Source organism: Podarcis gaigeae, assembly GCF_964106915.1.
Source record: "Podarcis gaigeae genome assembly, chromosome: 9".
Taxonomy (NCBI): Eukaryota; Metazoa; Chordata; class Lepidosauria; order Squamata; family Lacertidae; genus Podarcis; species Podarcis gaigeae.
The window spans coordinates 54443777-54471223 of record NC_139685.1 but is presented as its reverse complement, the minus strand read 5'-3'; the positions used below and the strand labels follow the sequence as shown (position 1 = coordinate 54471223).

At 38.7% G+C, this 27447-nt stretch overlaps 1 protein-coding gene across 11 annotated transcripts; it reads left to right on the top strand.

The window, feature by feature from the left end:
* The first annotated feature begins 107 nt into the window (after positions 1-107).
* On the top strand, positions 108-26394 carry LARP7 (La ribonucleoprotein 7, transcriptional regulator). 11 transcript variants are annotated; one of them, XM_083756579.1, is made up of 14 exons: positions 146-262; positions 3983-4198; positions 4366-4451; positions 4690-4790; positions 4932-5015; positions 7148-7312; positions 8376-8484; positions 9487-9855; positions 11458-11596; positions 15864-16033; positions 17487-17605; positions 19636-19795; positions 20822-20913; positions 26046-26394. In XM_083756579.1, exons 4-14 carry the CDS (start codon positions 4725-4727, stop codon positions 26124-26126), a joined length of 1554 nt encoding a protein of 517 aa, XP_083612705.1. In that variant the 5' UTR covers positions 146-262; positions 3983-4198; positions 4366-4451; positions 4690-4724; the 3' UTR covers positions 26127-26394. The 11 variants fall into 11 exon arrangements, with proteins under 11 accessions (XP_083612711.1, XP_083612707.1, XP_083612705.1 ...); XM_083756580.1 differs by lacking the exon at positions 146-262 and adding an exon at positions 577-755 and having other exon boundaries at positions 15864-16021; XM_083756587.1 differs by lacking the exon at positions 146-262 and adding an exon at positions 577-755.
* The last annotated feature ends 1053 nt before the right edge of the window (positions 26395-27447 follow it).

Sequence of the window (27447 nt, the reverse complement as noted above, 5' to 3'; positions counted from 1 at the left end):
CGAGGAGCGTCTCCAGTGCCGTCAGCCAATGGCGAAGCGTGCATCATAGAGTCGGCGCGGATAGAGCGGGCGCCATGGGAAACGTCGCTTTGCCCCACCCCCAGAAGGGAAGAGAAATAGGTGATAGATCCACGCGGCAAAGTGAGGTTTTAAACTGTGGAAGGAGCCCCGCTGAACTGAGAGGAGCTTGCTTCTGAGTAAAACGTGCATAGGATTGTGGCTGTCGGGAGGAGTACCTCTGAGCACTTCCACTGCTAGGAAGGTATTGAGCGTCGTCGCTCTAATATGAGTTTGTGTAGGATTATGCGGCGAGACAAAAACAGCATTCAGTCTGCAGCATTCTGACGTAAAACCAAATGGTCTCCATGAAAGGTTTTGCGCTGTAATTTGTATTGGAATTGTATAGGGTAGTTACTATGGAGATGCCTATGGACAGAACAGTACTACTTTTGCTCCCAAAGGGAAACGTAAAGGACCTCCTTTTTTATTTCTTGGAGGCTTGGTGTCAGTCTACACTTCTTATCTCTATGTGCAAGTATCGCGCGCGCCTGCGCAGAAGCGAGCTCCTGGTAACCAATAGGGCCGGAGAAGGCCGAGGTCGGCCGCGCATCGCGCGAGAATTTAACAGTACAGCGTGACAGAGGAGGGGGGGGTGTAAGATACAGGAGCGTCGCTCTTCCAGGCCTTAGAAGGGGTATTTATTCCTCGTGTGCGTGACGTTGACCCGCATCTTTCACCCTGTCTCGGGGTATCAGGTCAGTCCCGAAGCGGGTTGAGCGCTAAAGAGGCGGGTTAAAACTGGAGTCGCGTGAACCGTTCTTCCTCGTCTTAAAAGGACTCTGGTCGTTGCAGTGACGTCCGCGCATGCGCTTGCCTTGGCTGTGCCGCTCTGAGGAATAACTTTCAGCGAGTGCTGCGTCACGGGCGGGGCGGCGGGAATGTGTCTCGCGGTCGTTCTTAAAGCTGAGGAGACGCGAGGCGAGCGCGTCATTCAGGTGCTTTGCTGGTCGCCTCGTCGCCCTTCTCTCGCCTTGTGAAGCGCAGAGTTAATGATATACAATATGCTAATACTGTACAATACTGATTAAAGAGCTGTTAACTATATTCTGCTTTTTCTCCAAGGAGCTCGGGTGTACGGTATATGGTACAGCCATTGTTTTGTCCTCACAAACAACCCTGTGAGGTAGACTCTCGGCTAGTAAGATTTTTAAGATTATCCAGTGAGTGGGAATCTGAACCTGACTTTGCCCAGCCTAAATCAGATGCTTTTAAAATCATCTGGCTCACTGGGAAACAGCAGTCTCAACGTTTCTACATCCGGAGAGCCCCCCCCCCCGAAAAAAAAAATCATGTATAACACAGCCGAACGCATGTTTGCTCAGAAATAAATGCTGCTCTGTCCCGTGCGGCTTAACTCCTGAGTAAATGTGCGTCGGGTTTGTAGCATTTCATGTTACCCATTAGGAGTGCAATCCGAAGGCAGGGAAAATTGAAACCAAAGTTGATTTAACTGCCCACCAGTGCCTACCTGACGTGTGGCAATGTGGATGTGGGGGTTGGATAACTGCTTTTGTATTTTTCTGTTTTGTGGAGTATTGAAAAAAAATGTACTTTTGAAATGGGTGGGGGTAGGGAGAGAGAACATGTCTGAGCAAGACTAATTGTGCTTATGTGGTACACAAATAAACTGTGAGATCTAGGTGAGGAAGCTACTAACAAAGATTAGAATTATTCCACTGAAACCAGAATAAGCACTACATTTAATCATTTTGGGGTATGAGGAACTCTCTTCAACCTGGTGTGTATCTCGAGGAGGAGACATGTTGGGAAATGTGCATAAGAAACAACACTTGCCTGTTACAGTATGACAGTAGGTCATCAGCTGGAAAGTTTGTATCAGAATCAGTATAATTGACTGGCCTAGAAGCATTCCCAAGTTCCACAGTATGGCTGTAATTCAGAGCACACAACATAAGATCTCAGGTTCACTTCAAGAAGGATTATCGCTAACCAATGTTTGTGTGGATGAAATATTGTGAGCAAATTGATAGTATCCTGGAAAGATGGAAGTGTTTTTCTAATGCAGTAAAACTGTCTTCACCTATTTGGATGTCACAGAAAATGATGGTTAGTGAATAGTACCAGTAAGTGAAGGAGGGAAACTGCTCCTAAGAGGACTGAAGGTATGTGCAAGGCCAAATGATAAATCATGGTTGGATGGTGCATCTGAATTGAACCTAAGTGTTCTTGGGGCAGAGGTTAGAAAAAGAATGCAAACTGTAAAATTGACATCTATTTGCATAGCTGCTTTAATGATTCTCTTTGAAGCTAGACTACTAATTGTGCACTGGCCTTTTGCCTTAATTACTTGCTCAACAATAGGAAATTGCCTTGGTGAATCATTCCAAGGTCTGATTTGTTGTCAGCATTCTTTATCCAGAAATCACCATCCAAATATCTTTAGACACTCACAAACAAGGCATGATAGCAATGCACATATCCTGACTTATTGTATCCAGCAATTTATTATCAAAGAATACTTTGTCTAACATAAAAGCTGCATCCTACTTTCAGACATGAATAGATTAACCTATGAATTTGTCGTAATCGTTTATTAAAGCTTTCATAACTGCAAGAGAGCAGTTTCCAGTATTGCAGTATTATAGTTTCCAAGAAATATGACATGTAGATGTTGCCTATACTGTGGTTCTTACACATCTGTGATTAAGTGAGAATTAGCCCTATGTATGGTGGTCAGTACCTTCTGTTTTTAGAATAAACTTCCTATGTTCATTATGTGGTTAAATCCAGTACTGACATTTTGGTAAGCCAAAGATCTTAGTGGGAGAGTTGTACCTATGTTGCATTTCTGCCCTAGTAAACACAGCATGATCTCATTTGACACTGGAAACTATAATTGGAAACATGTTGACCTTAATCTTGAATAGTCAGCTCATAGCAGAAAAAGAGCTTCACTCCTCTTCCATGTAGAAGTACTCATGTTGTAGTCTGTAGGGTCTCTCATCAAGATATTGCTGCATTTTAAGATGCAGGGGCTTTTGTCAGAATGATTATTGCATGAAGTAGCTATTAGAGCTGTTGTATTTTTGTTAAGACATTGTGCACATAAGAAGCAGAGCGCAAATTTTTTCTCCTCTACTTGATGAACAGCCTGTTACTTCTCTTTGAATAGCCTCTCTTATAGCTGCAATCATATACTCCATTGCCTTAAAATGATGAATGAAGCTTTCTTCTGAATAGACATATATCAGATTGTACTATAGATTACTTTTTAAAGTCGGCTCTTGTGATGGAGGTCTTTAATTTCTCTTTTTCTCTCTCTTATGACAAAACTTGCAGAGAACCTTTTTTGAGTGGAACTGACCTGAGTAACCATTAGAAGGATCTTCATATTATTATGTGCTATCTTGACCACTGCTATTAATTTTGCTTTAAGCTGATTTCAGAAAGCAGTGCCTCAGTGGTGCAAAAGGGCCATAATATGGAAGCAACCAATACTACTGATGTTTTTGTGCAAGGGTTGCATTTGTAAACAAAATTAAGGAATTTTAAAAATAAAAATAAGGCTTTAAAGAATTATTGAATGAGAAATGGTTAACATTTATTTATTTTCTTCCCTTTATGGTAAGGTCCCACGGCAGGTTACAGCAACATTAAGACATAACATAATAACACAAGAACAGTTTAAAACCGCTTTGGTGGATTGTCTAGTTCCCAGTGTGTTTAGAGTACCACCTTCTAAGTAGAGGAGAAAATGTTTCTACAAAGCTTCTGATTCAATAAAAAGAGTACAGTAATGCATTCACATACTTCACATTTGTTGTATGAGGAAAGCAGGGTAAGAATTCTATAAAACTTTCCCATTTAACATTGTTTTACAGAGCTTAATGTTATAAAGGTTCAAAGGATCACAGTATAATCCCATGACTAGAAATAATAATAATTTCATGTTCATTTTCAGGTGAAAGGGTGACAGAAATGGAAACTGAAACTGTAAGAAGTAAAGCCATGGAAAAAGAAACCACTGAACAAAGAAAGGAACGTGAAAAAAAGAAAAGGTCTAGAGTTAAACAGGTGCTTTCAGATATAGCAAAGCAAGTAGACTTCTGGTTTGGCGATGTCAATCTTCACAAGGACAGATTTCTTCGAGAACAAATAGAAAAATCAAGAGATGGTTGTGAGTTAATTAATTTAGAAATAAAACACCTTGCTATTATGTAACACCTGGGAAGAGAATCTTTTTTGGTTTATATGCTTCTTGCTGCTGAGAACCAAAATTGTCTACACTATTTATTATGCAGACTTTGCTTTAATTTTGTCAAATGTTTTTATGTGTATCTATAGAAGTGCTTCAGAGAACCAGTGTGCAATAAATATTCTGCTGTGGGTTCTTAAAGGGATTTTGGTGACTACTCCCACTATCCTTATCTGTAAGTTTGTGGAAACGAGCATTGAAAAGTATCATATAGTAGAAAATGTCAAGTACAAGGGAAGCAGCGGAAGTCGTGTGGGGATGGAGAGGGTTACATATCACAGTAGAGGGTGGGATATCAGATGCAGGATGTCCTACCTTATTCCTGCATTGCAGAAGGTTGGACTAGATGAGCCTTGGTGTCCTTTCCAAATCTACAGTTCTTATGATTCTAATTGGAATGTGTTTATTTCTAGATGTTGACATATCACTTCTGGTTTCTTTTAACAAAATGAAAAAGCTAACCACTGACAGAAAATTGATAGCACGTGCAGTTAAAAGTTCATCTGTGGTAGAGGTAAGTATAAAACCTTGTCTTTTGGTTTTTGTGTCAGTCTGAGTGCAAACAAATATTGAGGGAAAGAGTTCCCTAATTGCTTTGTGTCTTATGGTTGGATTTAGGAGGAACTGACTTTCCCAATTGGTTTGTGTCTTGTAGTTGGATTTAGAAGGAATTAGAATCAGAAGACGGCAGCCACTGGGTGAGCAGCCTAAAGATGTGGATAGTCGTACAGTATATGTGGTAAGATATATCTAAATAATTATGAACTCTCTTGCTTGTCTAAATTGAACTTCACGTTTTTCATTTAGCGTTTTCTCTGCAGTTTCTCCTTAGCAGAGGCTAATGAAATATCGTCAATTGTTTGTCATGGTTTTTGATACTTTTGTAGTTTTGACTCTTCTGTAGTTTTGATCCAAAGCTCCTTGTTTCTGCCAGTTGGTGCATTCAGCTTTTATGTACATGGTTTGCCCAACTTATTTTGTTGGGGGGGAGGAACAGGTCTTGGTGCATAAAAATCTATTTCCACCTATCAAATGAATAAGAGTCCATGCAAATGAGGTAACTCTTACACTGAAACAGGTTGCTGGATTAAAAAAAAATGTTTAAAGTTCTATGCAGATGCACATTTCTCATGTGAGGGCGAGAACAAGGTGTTGGCTCACCTTCTCCAGCACAATTTAAATTGCATGAGAAGCCTCCATGAGTAGAGCTAGTTCTCTGTTGCGGTCATTCAGCTCTAGTGCATAGTGTGTGGTGTGTCCAGGTCAAAATTGGACCTAGCTTGTCTTGGCCAAGCTGCAAGCTTATTTTGGACCAGGATACCTTTGTTCAGTTATGTGCACTATAGTAACATGTAGATTGGATTACTGCATTATGTTGTACGTGGGACCGCTTTTGAAGACTATCAGTTTGTTCAGAATATACCAGCTGATAGCTAAGAAGAGCAGTAAGGTGTGAAGATATAACATGGTTGTCCTACTTCACTGGCTGTCAGTTGCTTTTAACCTTCAAAGCACTATGCAGCTGGGAATCACCTCTTCCTGACCACTGCAACCTTTTTTTGAGACTTTTCTGTATTACACATACAAAAGAAAAGTCTTATACAAGTCTGCTAATCAAAGAATTATTCTTTTGTTAAGATTCAATTACAACATGGTTTACTTGGAAACTAATTTGATTTGTGGATATCCATTTATTTAGTGTCCAATTAAAAAAAATTATGGAAGCAAAATAGCTTATGAAAAACACAGCCACTAAAAAAAAATTCTGTAGAATCAATTACCCCCAAAAAGAATGCAACCTGTAGTCTTTTTCCATTTTGATGTTAAGCATATAGTAATGTGAAACCATGCAAAATCCATTATGTTAAATTACTTCTTTTGATCTGCAGCTATGAAGAATGCATAGTGTTAAAAGCCTTGAACATGGTTCTTTAATCCTGGTATATAGGACAAGGTCTTTTGGATGGAACCAATCTGTGTGCTGCCTATCATGTTGTTGCATGTGGGTTTCTAAGGCTTAATTTAAACTTTTATGCAGGTAATTTTCATAACCTTATTTCCTAGAAGGAGCTTTGAGCAATGATAATTCACTTTTGTTGTCTGTAGCTCTTTCTCAGTTCACCCTCTTGTACATATAATAATAGCTTGATAATTGTGCATCATAAGGTTGGGGACCTGCAATGTTAGCTGACATGTGAAGAGAGCCTGTCTTTCCTGTGAGTGCTGCTCTCCAAATGTCAGAGTCTTAACTACTCTTTACAATAAAAAAGACAGCCTTAGCAACCTAAAATGGGCCTATGAAAATAGTCATGTTTATTAACTTCAGTGTATCTACTCTGAACAGGACTGGAATGAATTACCTCCCAAAGTTATTTCATGGTTCACTCAAATTGTGTTAATCGGACATTAATGCATACAGTTAAAGTAATGGTTCTTTTATTACATTCAGTAGTATGAATATAGTAAAAGGTAAAGGTACCCCTGCCCGTACGGGCCAGTCTTGCCAGACTCTGGGGTTGTGCACCCATCTCACTCAAGAGGCCAGGGGCCAGCGCTGTCCGGAGACACTTCCGGGTCACGTGGCCAGCGTGACATCGCTGCTCCGGCGAGCCAGAGCCGCACACGGAAACGCCGTTTACCTTCCCGCTGGTAAGCGGTCCCTATTTATCTACTTGCACCCGGAGGTGCTTTCGAACTGCTAGGTTGGCAGGCGCTGGGACCGAGCAGCGGGAGCGCACCCCGCCGCAGGGATTCGAACCGCCGACCTTTCGATCGGCAAGTCCTAGGCGCTGAGGCTTTAACCCACAGCGCCACCTGCGTCCCTCAGTATGAATATATATACCCATAATTTGCTTTTCGCTTTTGCTGTAGGAATTACTTCCGAAAAATGTCAATCATAGTTGGATTGAAAGGGTATTTGGGAAATGTGGCAACGTGGTTTATATCAGTATCCCTCGCTATAAGACTACCGGAGACCCAAAGGGATTTGCATTTGTTGAATTTGAAACAAAGGAACAGGCAGAAAAGGCAATTGAGGTCAGTTGTGAACAACTTGAAATAATGGTTTGCTGTGTTACTATTTAGCTTCATGTCTATATACAGTTTCAACTTCTGTATTCCTATATTTTACTTTTTACTCCCTGTGTAGTTACAGCTATTTAACTTCAGAGAATATGTTACGGGCTCTCTACATTGAGAATTTAGAAATACAAAATTATCTGAACTCATCTGTAATTTCTGAAAACTTTACAAAGACATATATATTAATGTGTCTTATCTTTAATTAGTGAAATTAACAAAAACAGCAAGTTTCTTACCCTGGCAGTGGACTTAAAATGTCCTGGCAAAGAATGTAAACTTCATTAAATTACTAATTTATACTTCATCAGGCAGATTATGTTTTCTTGTATTACATAGTTTCTGGTTCCTTTCCACTGGCAACTATATTCTGTCCCCTTCATTTTACTATAAGGCCAGCATGCAAAATTCATTGCTAAAATTAACTTTCTGTCCAACCCTATCCATATATACTCAAAGCTAAGTCCCACCAAATTTAGTGGGCTATACGACACATTTAGTGTTGGGAAGTTTATGTCCTGAATCTTTTGAAATGCTAAACTTCACCATGCTAATAGTTGACAAAGAGCAGTACATAGAATATACTTGTATCTTAGGTTAAAGTCCTATGCATACTTTCATGGCAGTAAGCACTTCCTGCATAGATTGCCCTTCATATTTATTCTTTAATTCAGTACATATCTGTGCCAGAAAGTGGGTATTTAAATATAAATCAGCTTAAACCCACAACTTAGAATCATAGTAGAGTTGGAAGGGATCACAAGGATCTTCTAGTCCAACCCCCTGCAATGCAAGAATCTTTTGGCCAGATGTGGGGCTCAAACCGACAACCCGCAGATTAAGAGTCTCGTGCTCTACTGACTGAGCTACTTCCCTGCTTCTCTTCATGATCTTCTTTCAACCAAAAGTAACCAATTCATATCTTTCATGCAACAAATTATAGATACAAAGGTATATAGAGGGGCGTCTGTGGAAAAATAACTATTAGCAGTTAACTTACATTCTCTAACTTGAATTTAAGTACTTGAATAATCCTCCAGAAGATGCACCAAGAAAGCCCGGGATGTTTCCCAAAACAGTTAAAAACAAGGTCGTTCCTGCATTACCATCAAGTGATTCCAATGTAGTTGGTGAGTAGAAAGGTGATAGCGTTATTTTTGTCCATCAAGTCTTTATATTTTACTTTATCTTCTGTTAACATTGTATGGCCCAATGTACTCCAATCCATGGGCATAGCCAGGATTTTTGTAAAGGGGAGCAGGCCTTTTGTTGCGGCGGGAGGTGGGGAACCTCAGCTATGTATTTATATTGATTTTTATTGATGGGGGGCAGCTGCCCCTCCCTGCCCCCCCAGCTACGCCCATGCTCCACTCCTTTTTGTTTTACACTACTTTCCAGTTATCAATATAAATATTTTTTTCTGTTCAACTGGATTCATTTTGAAAGGTATTGTAACTTTTACTTAAGTCTTTAAAGGGGGCCCATTGAATATCAATAGTGGATTGGTAGAGGATAGTTAAACCTGCTTAATCCCATTGAAACTAGTGAACTAAAAATTAAATACAGCTAGGCTGATTTGGATGATTTCTGGATTACAGCCATGAAAATATTCAGGGTAAATAGGATTATTGTGACAAATTTCAGGTGAAGCCATCTTAGTCAATTGTAGCAAAACCAACAAAGTTATAATGACATAAGCTATCATGGGCTACAGCCCACTTCATCAAGTGCATGAAGTGGTTATGTAGTTATTTAAGATGTTACCAGACCCTTTCTTTGTGGGTTTATAGTATCACGTCTTTCATGAAAATATCTTATTTTATTTAGTTGTTCTTGTTCAGCACTCCTTCTAAAACAAAAAACATGATAGTCTCAAACTCTGATTTTGCTAAACTGGGATTGTGCTGACTCCTGGAGTTAAATAAGCATGATATACCTTGTGATATTTTGGGTTATTTAGGCCAGTCAATCTTTCTGCCTAACAGAACTCACAGGGTGAGGCTAAAATGTTGTGGGACAGAAAATAAAAGGTAGTCCTCTATACTATGCTGAGTTCCCTGGAAGCAAAGTGGGATAAACTTGTAATAATTGAAATACAGAATGTCAAGACAGATATTATTCACTTTATATAGAAGAAAAGAAGAAGAAAAAGAAGAAAAAATCCAAAACAAAGAAGGAGAGTAGCCAGCAACCAACTGCAGAAGCAAAAGAATTAAATGTGGGCATTACTACAGAACACACAAGTAGGTCAAAGAGACACAGGACAATGTCTGAGAGCTCTGAAATGGAAGCATCAGAAGTCCAACGGCCGTATTCAAAGAAAGAGAAAAGGAAGTTTGATAGAATGGAAAGCTCAGGTACAGGAGAAAGTAGACCAGGAAAGCGGAAACGATGCCACTCTGGGGATGGAGAGGTGTCAGTTGTAAAGGCGAAGAAAACATTTCAGAAAGATGCTCATTCTACAAAAGAGGAATCTACAGAGGGACCAGAGGATCCCAAAGGTAAGAGGCAGATAATCTATTTTTAAATTTCACTGAAATATCTGACCAAGTACAGAGATTTTGGGTAATATAAGCTTGGTGGTGTAAATGTAATTCAGTTTAAAACCTGAGGAGAGAGTAAATTCAGACACCAGGAAATAATTAATTTTAACAGCAGAACTATATTTGGATAAGTAGCAGACAAGTAAAAAGATGCTTATTCAAGTGGTCAGATTAGATGAAAATAAGGGCGTTGTAAAAGTTGGACATTGTTGCTTACCTGCCATTGTTAGCAATGTATTAAAAGCTAAAGTGGGGTGAACGAGGATTTATTACTACTTAAGATGCAAGACCAGCTTGCACATCTATGATTTGTTTTATTTGTATTTTGCAACTTATATATGCCATGATTGTAATAAACCTCTAAGCAGTTTATACAAAAAAACATTATGTTCCATGAACTATGGAGAGAACAGCTGGAGAAATGCTGTTGCTTCTGTGTTTCTACCTGAAATGGAAATTGTGGTAGACATGTAGGCATATAGAAGATGCCTACAAAAAGTCTATAAAGAAGTGTCTCCCAATTTTGGCCATCTGGAACCCTATGAGTGGCAGGCAAGACTCTGTTGGTAGGGCTGCCACTGGGTGATGCTTTGTTGATGTTGATGCTTTACATGGTTTTTATTGTATACACGTGTGGATGTTGTCAATTTAATTGATATTTTTTATGAATACAATACAAATATTTTCATAAATATATGAAGGTACTTCTTGGTAGGAGTAGTGGTGCTTTTCCTGGCGAGGTACTTGTCTTCTAAAATTTATGAAGAATTTAAAAACATTCTGGTTTACCCAGGCATTTAATGGCTGAAATGTACTGTTCCTGAAACCCTTGAAATTATTAGCTGTGAAGATATGCCTGTTTTAGGTGTGAGAGAAAAACAAAATCCTGTATTTTTTATTTATTTTGCTTGTTGCCCTAGGCTCCTTTGGGAGGAAAGATGGGATAGAAATTTAATAATGCTGTAAAGTAATATTTAAACATATACACAGTATTGTAGGACGGCAACCAAGATAAAGGGGCCTGGAAATTAAGCCATTTGGGGAATGGGGTGAGAGAATTGGGTATGCTTAGTCTAGAGAAGAGAAGACAGAGGTAACCATCTTCAAATATCTGAAGGGCTGTCATGTAGAAGATGGACCAAACTTGTTTTCTCCTGCTCCAGGGGGTGGAGCAAAATCAATGGCTTCAAATTACAAGAAAGAAGATTCCCAGTAAACATTGGGGGAAACTTTCTGTCACTTAAGAGCCGTTAAGAGTTGTTAAGTGGAATGGACTACCTCAGAAGGTAGTAGCCTCTCCTCCATTGGAGGTATTTAAACAGAAGTTTGGGGGTAATTTTTCAGAGATTCCTTCGGAGTTAGACTAGATGACATGGGGCCCTTTCCAACTTGGTTATTCTATGAACTTATTTCAAAGTAGAGTCAGTATAGTATAGTAGTCAGTTTGCTAGACTGTTTGCTAAAGTGACCCAGAATCAAACCCTTGGAGGAAAGGCACTAAAGTATTTATAACTAGCTGTTCTTTGCTTGTTAGCTATTTCTTTTTGCTTTTCCACTTAGAAATTTCCACTGAAGAGGAGAGAGAGGTTGGTGATAAGAAAGATACATCTCTTTCAAAATCTAAAAGGAAACATAAAAAGAAACATAAAGAGAGACACAAGATGGGAGAAGAGGTCATCCCACTGAGAGTCCTTTCAAAGTATGTTAAAGCATTTTTGAGTCTTACTGTATTGACAGTAAAATACAGTGTTAGGCTGCTTGTGATCCAGAAGCTGCTGTTTGGCTACTTCCCAGATATGAAGTAGTCTACACAAGAACTGTGTTTTAGAGTTCTTAGGTACTAACCACCCATGAGAAAAAAGATTACCTAATTTTGACCTGTCAATAGTGCTGCTTATGTGTTTCCAGTCAACTTGTTTCAGTTCAGGAGTGTTGCTGCCGCAGCTTATATTTTGTCATATTGAAGCACACAAACTAGCCTGTTACGGTAAATAAAAACTCCTCTGCTGATGCAACTTGTTTTACATTTGTAAAACAAATCAATTTTACCTATTATATCACTGTGAAATTGATATTTGCATTGCATTGTGGATAGATGAAATGGTTTGTTCTCTTTAAAAAAAGAATTTCATGTTTTAAAACAAGTTTATTGAACCTTTTTATCCTTTTGAAATGCTTACTTTGTCATTCGCCTTCTTTAAAATCTGTGTACATGTGAGTGGCTCTTACATATATACTATCAAATGGAGGGTGCAAGAGGTACACCAGATCCTTTGCTAACAATTTCAAAGAAATCATTTTGAGCAAAGGATTGAGCCTAAAAGATTAGATGGCCATTACTTCAAAGTTTGTTCCAGTAGAGATTTTAAAACAGTTTGTGAGGCAGTGAAAGATGTTTTAAAAAGTTCTGAACATAGATGGAAGAATTTGAATGTTTTCTTCATTTTGTGCAACACCTTTTTAAAATAGCTGTATCCAATTGAGAGGAAAAATTCTCAGGCACATTCAGCCAGTTCAACAGTTATACAGAAATACAAATTAAATATGATAATTTGTTCCTGTTGAAATCAAAGAGATGCCAATGTTCTAAGCTTTGGCCGGGTTATGATTCTTCAGAAGTTGATAGAAACTAGTTTTATTATACAGTTTTAGAGCAGTCATTCTTATTATACATGTTGCAAAAGCACATTTTAAAAAAGAGTAAAATATAGGTGAATGAAGTCGATATCAAAAGTAAATACTTCTTTATTGTCACAATTCATACCAAAGCTTCATAGGAGCAATGGCCACATGTGTATTAACTCTTATATGCATTAATACATAATCCATCACCATTGCTAAAGTGCAATTCCAGATTTCACACAACAGAGTTGCATGTCAGCAACGGTAAAGGGTTACAGCAATGAACACATCACACATAGAAAAGACCTACTTTTTCCTTTTGACCAATAGACCTGTTGACATTAATGACAGTAAAATGACTTACTGTTTGAAGTCTTGCCAGTAAATCCCTATAACTTATTTTCACTAGAGGGAAAATAATATATTTTCTGATTGTAGAATCCTGCAGTACTAAAACATAGAAGCACTCACTTTAAAAATAGCCATCAAGTACCTCCATGTTAAAGTGCAGAAAATCCTTCAGGAGGATGCTTGAACTCGTAACCCTGTTTGAAGAAGTTCAACATGCGATAAATGTAATTCCATATTTTTGGATTTTTTGCTAGTAAATAATTGAGTAATGTTGAGTAAGGTGATTAAATAATTGGGTAATGTTGAGTAAGATGATTAAATAGGATTTGCCATCACTAAAATATGAAAGCACTTTTTTAAAGGAATAAAACAAGTACTTCCACATTAAAGTAGTGGTTAGTCCCTTATATTAGGTGAGAATTTTTCCTGTGAAAGAAAAAGATTGAAGCCATTGCTTTAAAAAAATAAATCAAGCGGCATTATTTTTAAATTATATCCATAAACACTTTCCTGCCATAGAGCTCAAGAGCATTGTTCAACAATCTTAAAACACAAAATAAGTTATAAAATTATCAAAATTATAAAGACTATACATAAAAAGCCAAAGCAAACAATTCACAATTACCTAGTTTTAAATTCAGTACAGTTCTTTTAGCACACTGACTGAATCACTGTCAGATGTGACTTTTTTGAGCAAACAAAAGCTTACCAACACAATTACAGAATTCTTGTTAGAATCTTCCTCACTCACGGACTACATACTGTGTAGTTTATTGCCTGCTTCAGGCTGCAGTTCTAACTACATTTGCTTGGAAGCCCACTGAGATAAATGAGATTTGCTTCCAAGTAAGTGTGCAGGTGTTTAATAAATCACACACTTCACTTTCCTACTTCAGTCAGTGTAGCAAAACATGCTTTTCTACAAAAGCAGAGAGCATCTTGAAACAGGGCAGGTAAAGCAAGTTTTCTCTACAATATCCTGTTACAGAGATTCTGCACACCTTGCTGGAACATGGATTAGACTATAACAAATGTTGCAGTCAAGTAAACAAATGTCTGACAATGGTTCTTTCCATGATGTTGAATTGAGCAATACAAGAACACTCAAGTTACAAACAACTCATGGTGGAGTTGGACTCACCTCTGCCAAAACATGGAAGCACTTACCTTTTTATGTACACACAGAAAGCACCTCCATGTTAAAGTAGAAGGGTTCCACATAAAGCAGCACCTTTTGCTATCCAAAGCATTAAATATAGCAAATAATTTAGTTTTAAAAGAAACATTACCTTACTTTCCATTTTGTTACGTACCTTGTTCATTCGCTTTGGTGTTCTTTTCCTTTTCAGCTTCCTTTAATAAAGTATTGCTCCAGCTTCTATTTACTCCATACTTTAGCAAAGGGTACCATTGACCCTTTATCGCAGAGTCATTAGGTAGATCATTTGTTATTTAAAGCCCTCTCTCAGAGAATGTATGTTCCTGGGTGGGACAGAATCTTTGTTTTTCTTCCTCTCTCACTATTACCCTAAGATACCATCTTTTTTTTTTTAATAAAAAAGTATCTGCTTATTTGATAGCACAGATTAAGTTAACAATGAATCATTCTCTCAATTGCACTATCCCCATTGTGTTTCTATCAGCAAGGCTCTAGCTGTTTGCAGAAACATCTCCATGTTAAATGAATGTAAATATATTGTTTGGTTCCATGCTGGGCTTTCCTCTCTGCTGCATTTGAACAGTAGGAATGTTCCTGTCTCCATAGATTTGAGAACGTTCTAGCTAGTTTTTCCTCACTTTTTAAAAAATAGTCAACTGGTTAGCAGAGGCAGACTGACCAGTCTTTGTGCTTTACTTTTACATTTTTGGTGTTAATCTGTGATGCATTGATGTCTTTTACTGTAGAAATGTACAAAGTAAGATTGCATATTGAGGATTTTTAAAGTTAATGCATAATTAAACTCTGGGTATTGATCCTGAGTATGTACTGTTGCTTAAGAACCTAAGGTTAGGCCAAGGTCTAGCCTAGCAGTCTTTGCAATACTCTTAGGAATCAATTGCTAATGGATCCACACTGGAAATTTATTAGTGACTGCTAATCTTAAGAAGAGCCAGGCAAAAGTCCCATTTCATCCAGCATCCGGTTCTCACAGTGGTGAACCAGATGCCTATGGTAAACCCACATGCTACTAGGCTATGCTCTATCTAAGCATATGCTATGTTCTATCTAAGCATATGGTGGACCACTGTGAGAACAGAATGCTGGACTAGTTTGGCTCTTTTCATGTCCTTTTGACAGGAGTGCAACAGCACTCTCACCACTTGTGTTACCCAGTAACTCATGTTCAGATTTGTTGTTTTTTATTTCTCAAAATACATCTCTTGTCAGCAGTATTTAACTCAGACTCCTTTCCTGGGGGGGGGGGAGAGTTTAGGTTCAGAGATCTGCTCTTCATTTTCCGACATGAAGATAAATGCAATTTCATTTCTGTCCTTTAGTACATGTTTCGACTCTCTTGTAGTTCAGAGGTCCACCCCAACCCCTACTGCTTTCCCGCTTTGCTTTTTTATTATTATTTTTTGTTCTTAATGTTTTTAGCTATATACTTCTCTAATATGCTCCTCAGATTCTTCTTTTTGCATCTCTTATTGCCTTCTTGCATTTATTTTGCCACAATTTCTGTTCCATTTTGTTCTCATTCATGCACTACTTCCATTTTTCTGATAGAGTCTTTCTTGCCTCTAATAAGTTCCTTGACTCCATTTGTTAACCATGGTGGTATCTTCTTGACTGTGTCTTTCCTTATATGTGGTATGCATTTGAACTGAGTTTTGTTATTGTGGTTTTTAAAAAGCATGATCCACCAGTCTCTTTTTACTTTTTGAATAATCTTTTTTTGAAGATAGATTTGTTTCTGATCATTTTAATTAGATTTCTTTATAGAGTGTTGAGCTTGTGTATTTTTCATACTTTTTAATCCTAATCACTCTAGAAATGAATGGATGCAGCTGAAGCAAGAATACTTGGCACTACAGAAAGCCAGCATGTCCTCTTTGAAAAAAGCAATGGCCCAAATAAAAACATTGACTGCTGGAGAAATGGAAACAGATGCCTGTATACCTAACCAGCCAGCAGCAAGAAATGGAAAATGTAAAGAAAATTGTGAGGTTCTTCATAGTTTGTGCTTATCCTTAACAGAAGAAATGACATGCTAATTGTAGTTTAGTGATTGGATATTTGGATATTAAGAAGCATGTAGTGTTTTCCTGGAAGCAGAAAGGAGATTAAGAGGGGGAAAATTTCAGATCTCGAAAATTTCTCTAGGTCACATCATGCAAAATTGATTTTCTTTAACCAGTTGCACTGACTTGTATGTATACAGGAGAACTTGTGAAATGTTACAAAAACTGAAGAATAAACTAGTGTTCAGCATCCAAGATCAACCTTTGGGCTTTAGAACCAAGAGGTTGCATATCAGTAAATGAATTTTCTGGCATTAGGTTTCTGTATGCTGTGTAGTTAGGGTCCGGCACCACTCAGTATATACCCATTGAAATGACTAACTTGGTTTCATTAATTTCAGTGGGTCTGCTCTAAGTAGGGCCAACTTTGGATACAAGCCAGAGGTCTCATAGTTTTTCTCACTGGTTTTGTTGAAGAAATCAAAGTAGTCAATATTACTGTTATTATAAAAAAAAATTGAGAACTAAATAAAATTTGTGCTAAGCTTCGCTGTAACAACCCATTTCTGTACCAACTTTGTGAATAGTTTCTTTATTCATTGCCCACTGATTTAGAAGAATCAAATCTATCTAAATTCACTTAGCATTCAGAAAGATTGTCTAAGGTTGCTTTGCAAAGTAAGTTAATGATATTGTTTTAATTAATGTTCATTGGCCATATATGCAGTACAAGATGAGAGTGTTAACTTCACAAGAGCACAACAATCAGGTTGTGAATATACAACCTTAAAGTAGTTGTTTGGCTTTGTATGTGCTGATAACTGGAATTAATGGTACTATTGATATACTGCTCATGCTTATAACTTAAACTGCAGGGCCTTTACTTGTCATGTTGAGGCATATTTTGATGCCACCAACAGTGATCTATATATGTCAAACTACTAAGAAAATCTTATCTGTTTCTCCAAAATCCAGCTTCATTAGAACCAACCAAAAATGTCAGAAAATAGCTGATGAGTTTTTCCAGAACTTTTCATCCACCTAAATATTTCACAAAGGAGGGGATGAGGAACAGAGGGGGAAACAACCAAAAGTAGTTTAGTTTAGTTTAGAGTTTAGAGTTTTGTTTAGACTCTGTTTCCAAATAGAAAGTGCAGGCTTAAATTAATTGTTGCTAGATGTTGCAGGTATCATGTTATACCTATAACTTATTTTTAAAAAATATGTTTTGAAAATAACACTTGACTGCTACTTAGATCTGTCTCACATTCTTTTCTCTTGGACTGCCTTTGCTTCTTATAGAAATATTCCTAGTAATATACCCAATATAAAAAATATACTAAGAGAGGTATTGTGCTATTTTGAATTTGTCCAGTGGTAAATTGTTACAAGTGAAATTTTGATGAATGCTCTCTTCCTTTTCAAATGAACAGCTTCCCAGGATGGTTCAGCTCCTGTTGAAAAGGTTCACACAATGGGCCCCCAGTTTGAGGGTGGCGTAATAGTGAAGATCATTAGTGCTGAGCCCTTGCCAGGCAGGAAGCACATCAAGGTAATGCCTCTGTAGCCTTGGGGTAAATGCTATAATTTGCTTTGAAATCTTTTGAATATGGAATAGCATTTCAAAAGGTCAAGGTAACTCAGTTGCACAGCATCTGCCTAGCACGCAAAAGGTCATAGGTTCAATCTCCAATATGTGCAGGTAGAACTGGATGAGACCCCCTTCTGAAACCCTGGAGAGCTGCTGCCAATCAGTTACCTGTTGTTGCTGCCCTACAGCTCCCATAATCCCTGACCACTGGCCATGCTGGCTAGAACTGATGGGAGCTAGAGTAAGGCTACCAGATTTTTTTCAGTGAATCCGGGGACACTTTTCAACTTCAGTAGGAACGATAGGATTTTGTATGGAGGCTGATTTGTAAATCCAAGGACTGCCCCTGGGAAACGGGGACATCTGGTAACCTTAAGCTAGAGTCCAACAACATGTGGAAAGTTGACTACCCCTGGTGCAGACAGTTCTGAGCTAGATATACTAGTGGTATACCTCTGTATAAGTCAGTTTCCTTTGTTCATAATTCTGATCGCCAGCTAGGTGTGCACATGCCTTATAATACTTGCTAAAGGATTGTTTAATTGAAGAACCAGGCTGAGAAAATCTACATCAGAGCAAAAAAGATTTCAAACTATTTTGGTTGAGGAAAGAGTTTATCTGTAAAAGTTGTTTCTATTGGTATGGCTTCCCAACCAAGCCTCTATAGTTCAGTCAGTATAGCATGAGACTCTTAATCTCAGGGTTGTGTGTTTGAGCCCCAGATTGAGCAAAAAATATTCCTGCATTGCAGGGGTTGGACTAGATGACTCTCATGGTACCTTCCAACTCTACAATTGTGATGCTATGATTTTATGATTTCCTGATGGGGAAACAAACCACAAGTGCGGGTTCACAGGTATCATAAAGCCAGTCTTTGGTTTGTTTCTTCCTCAGCACATTGAAAGGAGCAGAGGAGGAGTGAAGCACACACAAACAGCAATTTATTTAAAACTTGTTTAAAGTGACATTCAATCCTGGCTTTCATGTTGCGTGTACAGTAGTATTTTAATTCTGCCCCTTAAAATTTAAACATTGACCTTGTTCATACTTGTAATGAACTTCAAAAACTTGTGAGTGCTTCTTGTTATAGTCTAGTATAGACAGCTGGTGTGGAACAGCAGTTTAAAGTTGAGCTGCAGAAGTCTCCAGTTCAGATATTTCCTCTGCTGTGAACTCATTAGATTGCTTAAAGCAAGTAGCATAGTCTCCGTCTCACCCCTCTACCCTGTAGTCTGCAGCATGAGAATGATAATGCTGACCTATATTTACATAATTGTTGCATGGCTTGAAACAAGATAATGTATGTGAAGTGCTTTCATTATTGTTAAGCTTTATTATGATTTAATGATTTCTCTGAGACAGCACTGAGATACGTCTTTGAGAAAGATAAAGCCCTAACCTAACCTTATTGTTTTGTAACTTCAGGTTTATCATCTTGGCTATTAGCAAGGCAAACTTGACATTGGCATCTAAATATTAAATGTCTGTCTGAGATTGCTCATGACAGCAATATGGTCATAGCTAGAGATAAGAGGATACTCTTTATTGTATCCACTTCTATTGGTGAATTATAGCATGCTTTAAAGGTTCAGAGCTGTAAACCAGAGTGTGTAGAGTATTAGAGCTGGATTGGTAGAAGATATCTAGATCATGTGGCACTAGCATGACAGATTTTTCTCTTTTCTCTTTGCATTTTTTTGCAATCACCATTCTGTGGTTAAGTGTAATTGTCAACCCACCCTCCATTTCATGGCTCATGAATGGTGCTTCCAGATAAGTGCATTAGGAAATAGATTTCTTTGTTTGTGACACATCAGTGATAATAAGTGAAAACAGTTAATAGTAGAGATGTATTTCCTTAAGAGTGTGGTATATGAGCCCTGTGAAAATGTAGGAAAAATTGCTCCCCACCATGGTAAGTACATAAAAGCACCGTGGTAAGTAGATAAAAGCCTTAATTCTAATGGCTTGTCTTGCTTGTGTTGCCACAGGATATGTTAGCAGCATTAGCTAATGTTGCTTATGTTGACCTGCTGGAAGGTGACACAGAGTGTCATGTGCGGCTTAAAACTCCTGAAGATGCACAAACTTTATTAAAATCACATAAAGAACTACAGACGAAACACAATTGGAAACTTGAGATCCTTTCAGGTAAGATTTATTGTTGAAATTCACTGGGTTTGTATATGCCACATCAGTTTTACGACTATTTCAAGATTTGTTGAAATTGTGATTTGTATCCTGAATTCTCTCCCCCCCCCCAAAAAAAAAAAGTATTCTAACTATAGCTAGGGCCATACAATTTTGGAACCAAGTGTTTCTGCCTATATAAGTGGCTGGGTAAGAAATTATGGGTTTCCATCTGGTGAAAAAGCCCATTAAGGTTACTCATCACATCATGACTTTACTTCTCCAGAGGTGGTGGACACACACCACCTTTTTGTTGCCTTTTTACTACTGAAGACTGGAAACATGGGTTGGGCTTTGCCCACTGAGCACACACCCATCACGTCAGACCATTTTCTGTCTTCAGCAGGACAGACATTTTATGAACTCCCAGTCCTTGAAGGAGCTTTTCAGTCTGTGAGAATGGACAAAAACCTACTACTGTGTTTGCAAACAGCTGGATTGAGGCCAGTGTGTGTTAAACAGGATATGGTATATCATCATCAGGACATGGTTTCCCTTATTCTGCATCCTCCTCTACTCTGTTCAGATTATAAGGAGTGAGAATGTTATAAGAAGTGAATGTCATAAAGTTCCGCTGGTGGTGTCTCTTTTCCTTTAATTTTTTTTTTAAATATATTTTAAAATTCTCATTGATAGAAAGCTGAGACATAAAATTATGCATCTTTTATCTTCACAAGAACTTTTTTCTTTGCATTAAAGCAAGTGTGGAAAACCTTTGGCCCGCCTGATGTTGCTGAACTACAACTTCCATCAGTCCTATCAAGCATAGCTAATGGCTAGGGATAATGGGAGTTGTAGTTCAGCAACATCTAAAAGGCCAAAGTCTTCCCTACACCTGCATTAACATGTATTTCATTTAAGAAAGAAACTGTTAGCAACAATTGTGTTTTATAAAGTTGTAAAAAGGTTGTTGTATTGATATAGCCAAGGAAACAAAACATCTTCCTTCATACAGATATAACACAGTTACAACATTCTTGTATTCAGGGGATCATGAACAACGATATTGGCAGAAGATCTTGGTGGACCGACAGGCTAAACTTAATCAACCAAGAGAAAAGAAGCGGGGTACAGAGAAGGTAAGATAACCAATTCAGAACTCTGGATTTTGGGGGCAAGCATCTTAACTCAGATTTATAAAACTTAACTTGTTTTATATGGATAAGGTCTCGGATTCAGTTTTTTGAAACTAGAAATGGATCTGTGATCTTTGAAAGCTACTGGCAGTCTGTATAGAGAGCACAGGACTAGATGAACAAATGGTTTTACTTAATAAAAAATGGCTTGATTATATTCAAGCGGAAGGGCTCAGTGGTAGAGTATCTGGTAAACTTGTGTAAGGACTCATGTTAAATGACTTCTGAAAGCACTTAGCTAAATATTAAGAACTGTATAAAATGCAGGGCTTACAAGACTGATAAAATGTTAAGGAGTTGTCTAAATCAAGTAACAAGTTCTTTAAAAGAGAAACTTCTAATGATACTGTTTTTTCCTAATTTTTATCCACGTGATTCTTTAACAAATCACTAATGTATTTTACTCATGAAAAAGTAATTTCTAGAACAATTTTCTGTTAAGAATATTTTATAGATTTTAAAAGCTAGAATCAGAACATTTAAGACTGTACACATTATTAGAGCCCAGTGATCTGATAAGTCTTGAATTTTATTGTTTCACATTGCTTTAACCTTTTTGAATATATGCAACTAAAATTCTCTAGGAAACGTTGTAGTGTTAATTACCCTTTAATTTTTTGCATAACCATTAACCACTTGAGTGTTAATGGTTGGTGTAAAGCCTTGTAAATTAGCATCTTCCTTTTCATGAACTCCAATCCTGGATTTACCCCAAGGAAATGGAGCCTTTGTTTCTGTCTGCTACATTTTGTATAGAAGAGAAATAGTGTTTTGCCTGCCTCCAGTTACTGTGTCCTTCCTTATTTCAGTGCAAATGCATGCTTGGCAGTTGGAAAATAAGGTGGAGTTCCAATAATTTGAGAATATTGAACAGTTTCCAAAGAAATCTCATAATTTATTTAAAAGCAGGGTTTCTGTTATGCATTTGAATATAATCTTGAAAGCAACAGTACAAAATCCATACATCCCATCTGAACCCATATCTCCCTATAACTTTAAGACACAATAGAAATTATTATTTTATCTGTACCCTCTTTCCATAAGTAAAGTAACAGTTTTAACCATTCATGTGTCCCAGTATGTAATACTGTGAATAGCCTTAACCTCCTGGTACTTTCTACCAGAATCCCTGAGAGTTCCTTAAGCAAAGAACTGCAGATTAATCTACACAACCAGTATTATCAAAACAAACTGTTAAATTGCAGATAACAGTAGCAGCAGCTAGCTACCATTTTCCTATCACCCTCTTCTGTCATCTTGCATCTCTAAGAAACATCCGTTTCATAGCTTATAAACAACCATTTAAATATTAACATAGCGGACATTTAATAAATAATGCTGGTATTGGATAGATTTGGAGAAGCTTTTTAGGAGTTTGATTTTGTATATTTATATTATTAATGTCCTAGCAGATCTTGGGACTTTGGGTCACTGTAATGCAAATATAAATAAAGCAGGTGAATATTTAAAAGCTAAATACCTTAATTCAGTGTTTCTTGAACTTCATGAGTTGCTCCTCCTTTCTAGATACTCCTTCCCTAATGTGGCATTAGCGCTACTGTAGCACTGGAAGGGTTCTGAAGAGCATCAATCCTATTCTTCCAACCTGAGCCTTTTCTTGCCAATATATGCCTATTTAACAGAAACTCTTGAAACAACCTTACTTGATTTACAGCAGTGTTGCATGCTGTACAATGATTTTGGGGTCAGATGGTGGGGTTCTCCTTTTCTAAAATCAAATTTTATAAAGGTAGAATTTGGACTGATTTAATTATGGGCAACATGGGACGCGGGTGGCGCTGTGGGTAAAACCTCAGCGCCTAGGACTTGCCGATCGCATGGTCGGCGGTTCGAATCCCCGCGGCGGGGTGTGCTCCCGTCGTCGGTCCCAGCGCCTTCCAACCTAGCAGTTCGAAAGCACCCCCGGTGCAAGTAGATAAATGGGGACCGCTTACTAGTGGGAAGATAAACGGCGTTCCGTGTGCTGCGCTGGCTCGCCAGATGCAGCTTGTCACGCTGGCCACGTGACCCGGAAGTGTCTGCGGACAGCGCTGGCTCCCGGCCTATAGAGTGAGATGAGCGCACAACCCTAGAGTCTGGCAAGACTGGCCCGTATGGGCAGGGGTACCTTTACCTTTTTAATTATGGGCAAGAACTTGCACTGCTGCATTAAGTACATTGAACATGTCTAAGTCCTACAGTACATCCATGAAATCCTTTATATTGAGAGTTTGCACTAGAAGAAATATTATCTAGATCATACAAAAAAAGAAAAAATGTGAGAACCTTTCCATGGAAACGTGCTCTGCAAAATCTTGTTTCTCAGAACTCCAAATGTCATTGCAATGGTGATAACTTCCCTTGGTTTGCTTGGTTGAAGAGCAATAGAGGATATAGGAAACTGTGCGGTGGAAATGTAGCCAACTGTATAAATGTCAGTTTCCTATATTGCTCCATCCACTTTTGTCTTTGGCTTCACCCACCACTGGAATGCACCACCCACCCACCCCAAATGTGTGTGCAGCTATCAATGCAGGATTGCTGGGACAAAAAGAAACACACTAGCTGGTCCCCCTTTTTGGAAATATTAAATCCCCATGTTACCTGGACCTTATTCCAGCTGCGAGCAAAACACACTGCTCCCTTGTTAGTTGAAGAACTGTGTGAGGCATGATTTGGCCTACTGTGCCTTCTTTATCCCATATGTTGTTCACGAAGCTTATCAGTCATCCTCTTTGCTTGTATTTTACATCAATGCACGCTCAGACCACAGGTTCACATTGGCATAAATTGTAAACTTTGTATGCATAGCCCATAGGTGGGGAACATGTGGCCCTCCATCCATTGGACTCCAACTCCCGTTATCTTTGACCTGTGGTGGTTCTGGCTGGGGCTGATAGTAAAATGCACTGGTAATCAGTAAAGCTTGCATAGCAATGGTGTCACCAATGCTACCTGCCTCATCCCCATCAGGATGCCACATTTTGGACCAGTTGAAGTTTCCAAACCATCTTCAGAGATTGGATGTCAGTCATCTTGTTTTTCTAAGAATAGTGGTGCTTTTCCTTAAAGTGTTCTTTAATTGCATTCTACTTCACCTGCTGCAATTGGTTGTATTAAGATGTTTTTAGAATCTGTGTCTTCATTTTAAAGATATGCTGTAGGATTTCAAACATTCAAATTAACATTTTCCACCAAAGTATTTTATTTTATTTAAAGAGCAAATATTTTAAGGATACAGGATTAATGGCTGAATTAGCCCCACTGTGTTTTTGCATTAGAGAAGTACCGTATTTTTCGCTCTATAACACGCACCTGACCATAACACGCACATCGTTTTTAGAGGAGGAAAACAAGGGAAAAAACATTCTGAATGAAACAGTGGATGTATCATTTTTGTGCTTCATGCTGTGGCCACAGACATGTGATCTGATGGTGAATTTGGGCTGACCCAATGCAAAAATCATGAGAATCCCTGTGCATCCATGGTTTGTAACCATGTTTTTGCACCATTGCAGCCCCAGGCAACAGTGGGTGCGTGATTTTTGGGGGGCAGGCTGTAGCCATGGACATGCTATGTGATCTGATGGTGAATTTGGGGTGACCCAATGCCAAAATCCTGAGAATTCCTGTGGATCCATGGTTTGTAACCACGTTTTTGCACCATTGCAGCCCCAGGCAACAGTGGGTGCGTGATTTTTTGGGGGCAGGCTGTAGCCATGGACATGCTATGTGCTCTGATGGTGAATTTGGGCTGACCCAATGCAAAGATCCGAGGATCCATGTGGATCCATGGTTTGTAACCACGTTTTTGCACCATTGCAGCCCCAGGCAACAGTGGGTATGTGATTTGGGGGGGGCAGGCTGTAGCCATGGACATGCTATGTGATCTGATGGTGAATTTGGGGTGACCCAATGCCAAAATCCTGAGAATTCTTGTGGATCCATGCTTTTTAACCACATTTTTGCACCATTGCAGCCCCAGGCAACAGTGGGTGCGTGATTTTGGGGGGGCAGGCTGTAGCCATGGACATGCTATGTGATCTGATGGTGAATTTGGGGTGACCCAATGCCAAAATCCTGAGAATTCCTGTGGATCCATGCTTTTTAACCACATTTTTGCACCATTGCAGCCCCAGGCAACAGTGGGTGCGTGATTTGGGGGGGGCAGGCTGTAGCCATGGACATGCTATGTGATCTGATGGTGAATTTGGGGTGACCCAATGCAAGGATCCTGAGGATCCATGCTTTGTAACCACATTTTAAGTGGGGAGCGAAGGAAAAACAAAGAAGGGACATTAGAGGGGTGTGCAGAGAAGCAGCTGGCTAAGAATGCAGGAGAGGGATTTAATGGGAGGGAGGAAAGAAAGGCAAAAGTTTCCCCCCACCCAAGCCAGCCATCTCTCTCTCTCCCTCCCTCCCTCTCTCTCTCTCTCCCTCCCCCCTCTCTCTCTCCCTTCCCCCCTCTCTCTCCCTCTCCCCCAGCAGCACCGGAGCTTGCCTGGAGGGGAGGGGCTTTCCCTGCTCTTTGTTCTGTTTCAGCAAACACAGCAACGAAACAGAGGAGGGTGGGCAGTAAGACCCTGAGGCAGAATGCAGGAAAGCAGCCGCTTCCTCTTTTCAGGTTTCGCTTCTCTGTGCAGCGTGCAGCGCCGCGATTTGATTTTTGCATGATTTTTCGGCTCCAGGGACCACACATTCGCTCTATAACACGCACAGACATTTCCCCTTCCTTTTTAGAAGAAAAAATCTGCGTGTTATAGAAGGAAAAATACGGTACCTTGCTAATTAAATGTTACAATTCTGAAGAGGAACAATGAGGATGGTGTTGTCAAATATAAGATCTATGGCTCTCAACAATTTAAATGTCTTCCATTGAAATAAAGGGAATTAAAAATTTCTTAACATTTGCTCAGTCTTTTCCAGTATCAGCAGGGTTCTACATTTGTTTTATGAAGGTTATAGTTGCAAATGTTGGTTTGAGTGTTAATCCTCATCTTCTCTGACACATGATAAATTAAAATGACAATACAGTGTAATTAGAAAATGCTTCTTGGTCTTTTTTTCTTCTACAGCTGATTGCAAAAGCTGAAAAAATGAGGCTAGCGAAGACACAAGAGATAAGCAAGCATATCCATTTCTCTGATGACGACTAAATTCATCTAATTTACTTGTATGAATTGCTGTTTAGAAAAGAAATTAAACTGTTCTTCTGAAGAAATGATCTCTTTGCTTCGTAATATTAAGGGACACAAATAAAGACACTGTGCATTCCTGTTAATACAGTCATTTGAATTGCTACTTGGCCTTGTTTTAGAATGTATTAAGCAAGCTTTTATATGTATTTGTCCCAGGTTTTTTGTACAATGCATTTTTAAAAACTGAGGTGTAAGTATGATCCAAATAAAAAGGCTAAATCTTCATAGTTAATTGGTATCTATTGTTGAAATAAAGGATGAGAGTTCTGACACTTTCTTAATGACTTGTAGAAATGAGACCGCCTCTTGCTTTCAAAATTAGGTAATTTATTTGTTAGCAGCTAGTTTTGCAAGCCCTCCTATGCAGAATGCGAAAAAAGATCTGAAGTTGTGGGTGTGGAAGTAAAGTAGAATAAGAAACCTAATGTAAAAATAGAACTGTACACTTAAACTGATGGGGACCATTTTATATTAAACTTAATTTGCTGAATTTATACAGTCCTGTACAGATTAATTTGCTGTGTAGCACGCTTCCTAAGATGGGTGAGGCTTCTTTCCCCAGACCCAAAGAATCCTTATTGTAGACCTGAGAGAGCTAATCTACCGGTACATCTTACCATTGTAAATGAAAGCAATGTCTTTGCCTCTTGTACTCCGAGAACATTTTATTAAATCCTTTCTTGCTCTTACTTTTTAGTGTAAATGGGAGCACAGGAAATAGGCTGCATCATCTCTATGATTTTGCTCAAAAGAATTTATTATGGGGTACAAATAGTTGTTTAGGAACTGATTGAAATGTAAAAATAAACTAATACAAATGTTCTAAATGGATGCCAATTCTCATAAAGTTACCATTACACACTATAACTGAAAAAGAGGAGGAGGTCTCCAAAAGGCAATTTAGAAACAGAGACTGGGGTCTAATGCATTGGATTAAAAAACAAACAAACACAACTTCCTCTGCACAGCTGGCACTGTTGCAATTATTTTATTTTAAACTACCCCACACACCCAAGCCCTTGGCTCTCTCACTTTTTCCTTTGTTAGTCAAGAGTTGCTGGTGTACTGTAGGAGGAACAGAATTGAGCACAGACATGTAGGAGTTGCTTTGCCAAGGTGCCCTGCGATTTATAGGCTTGTAGAAAACATTCCTTTTTTAGGCAGCACACAATGCCAATGCAGTTTCCTTTTCCAAGCCACTGCTAAAATATTTCAGTCCTGTTTTAATTTTTCTTTAACTTAGGTTTGATGTGGATAGGGGCCAATGCAGGGGAGGGGT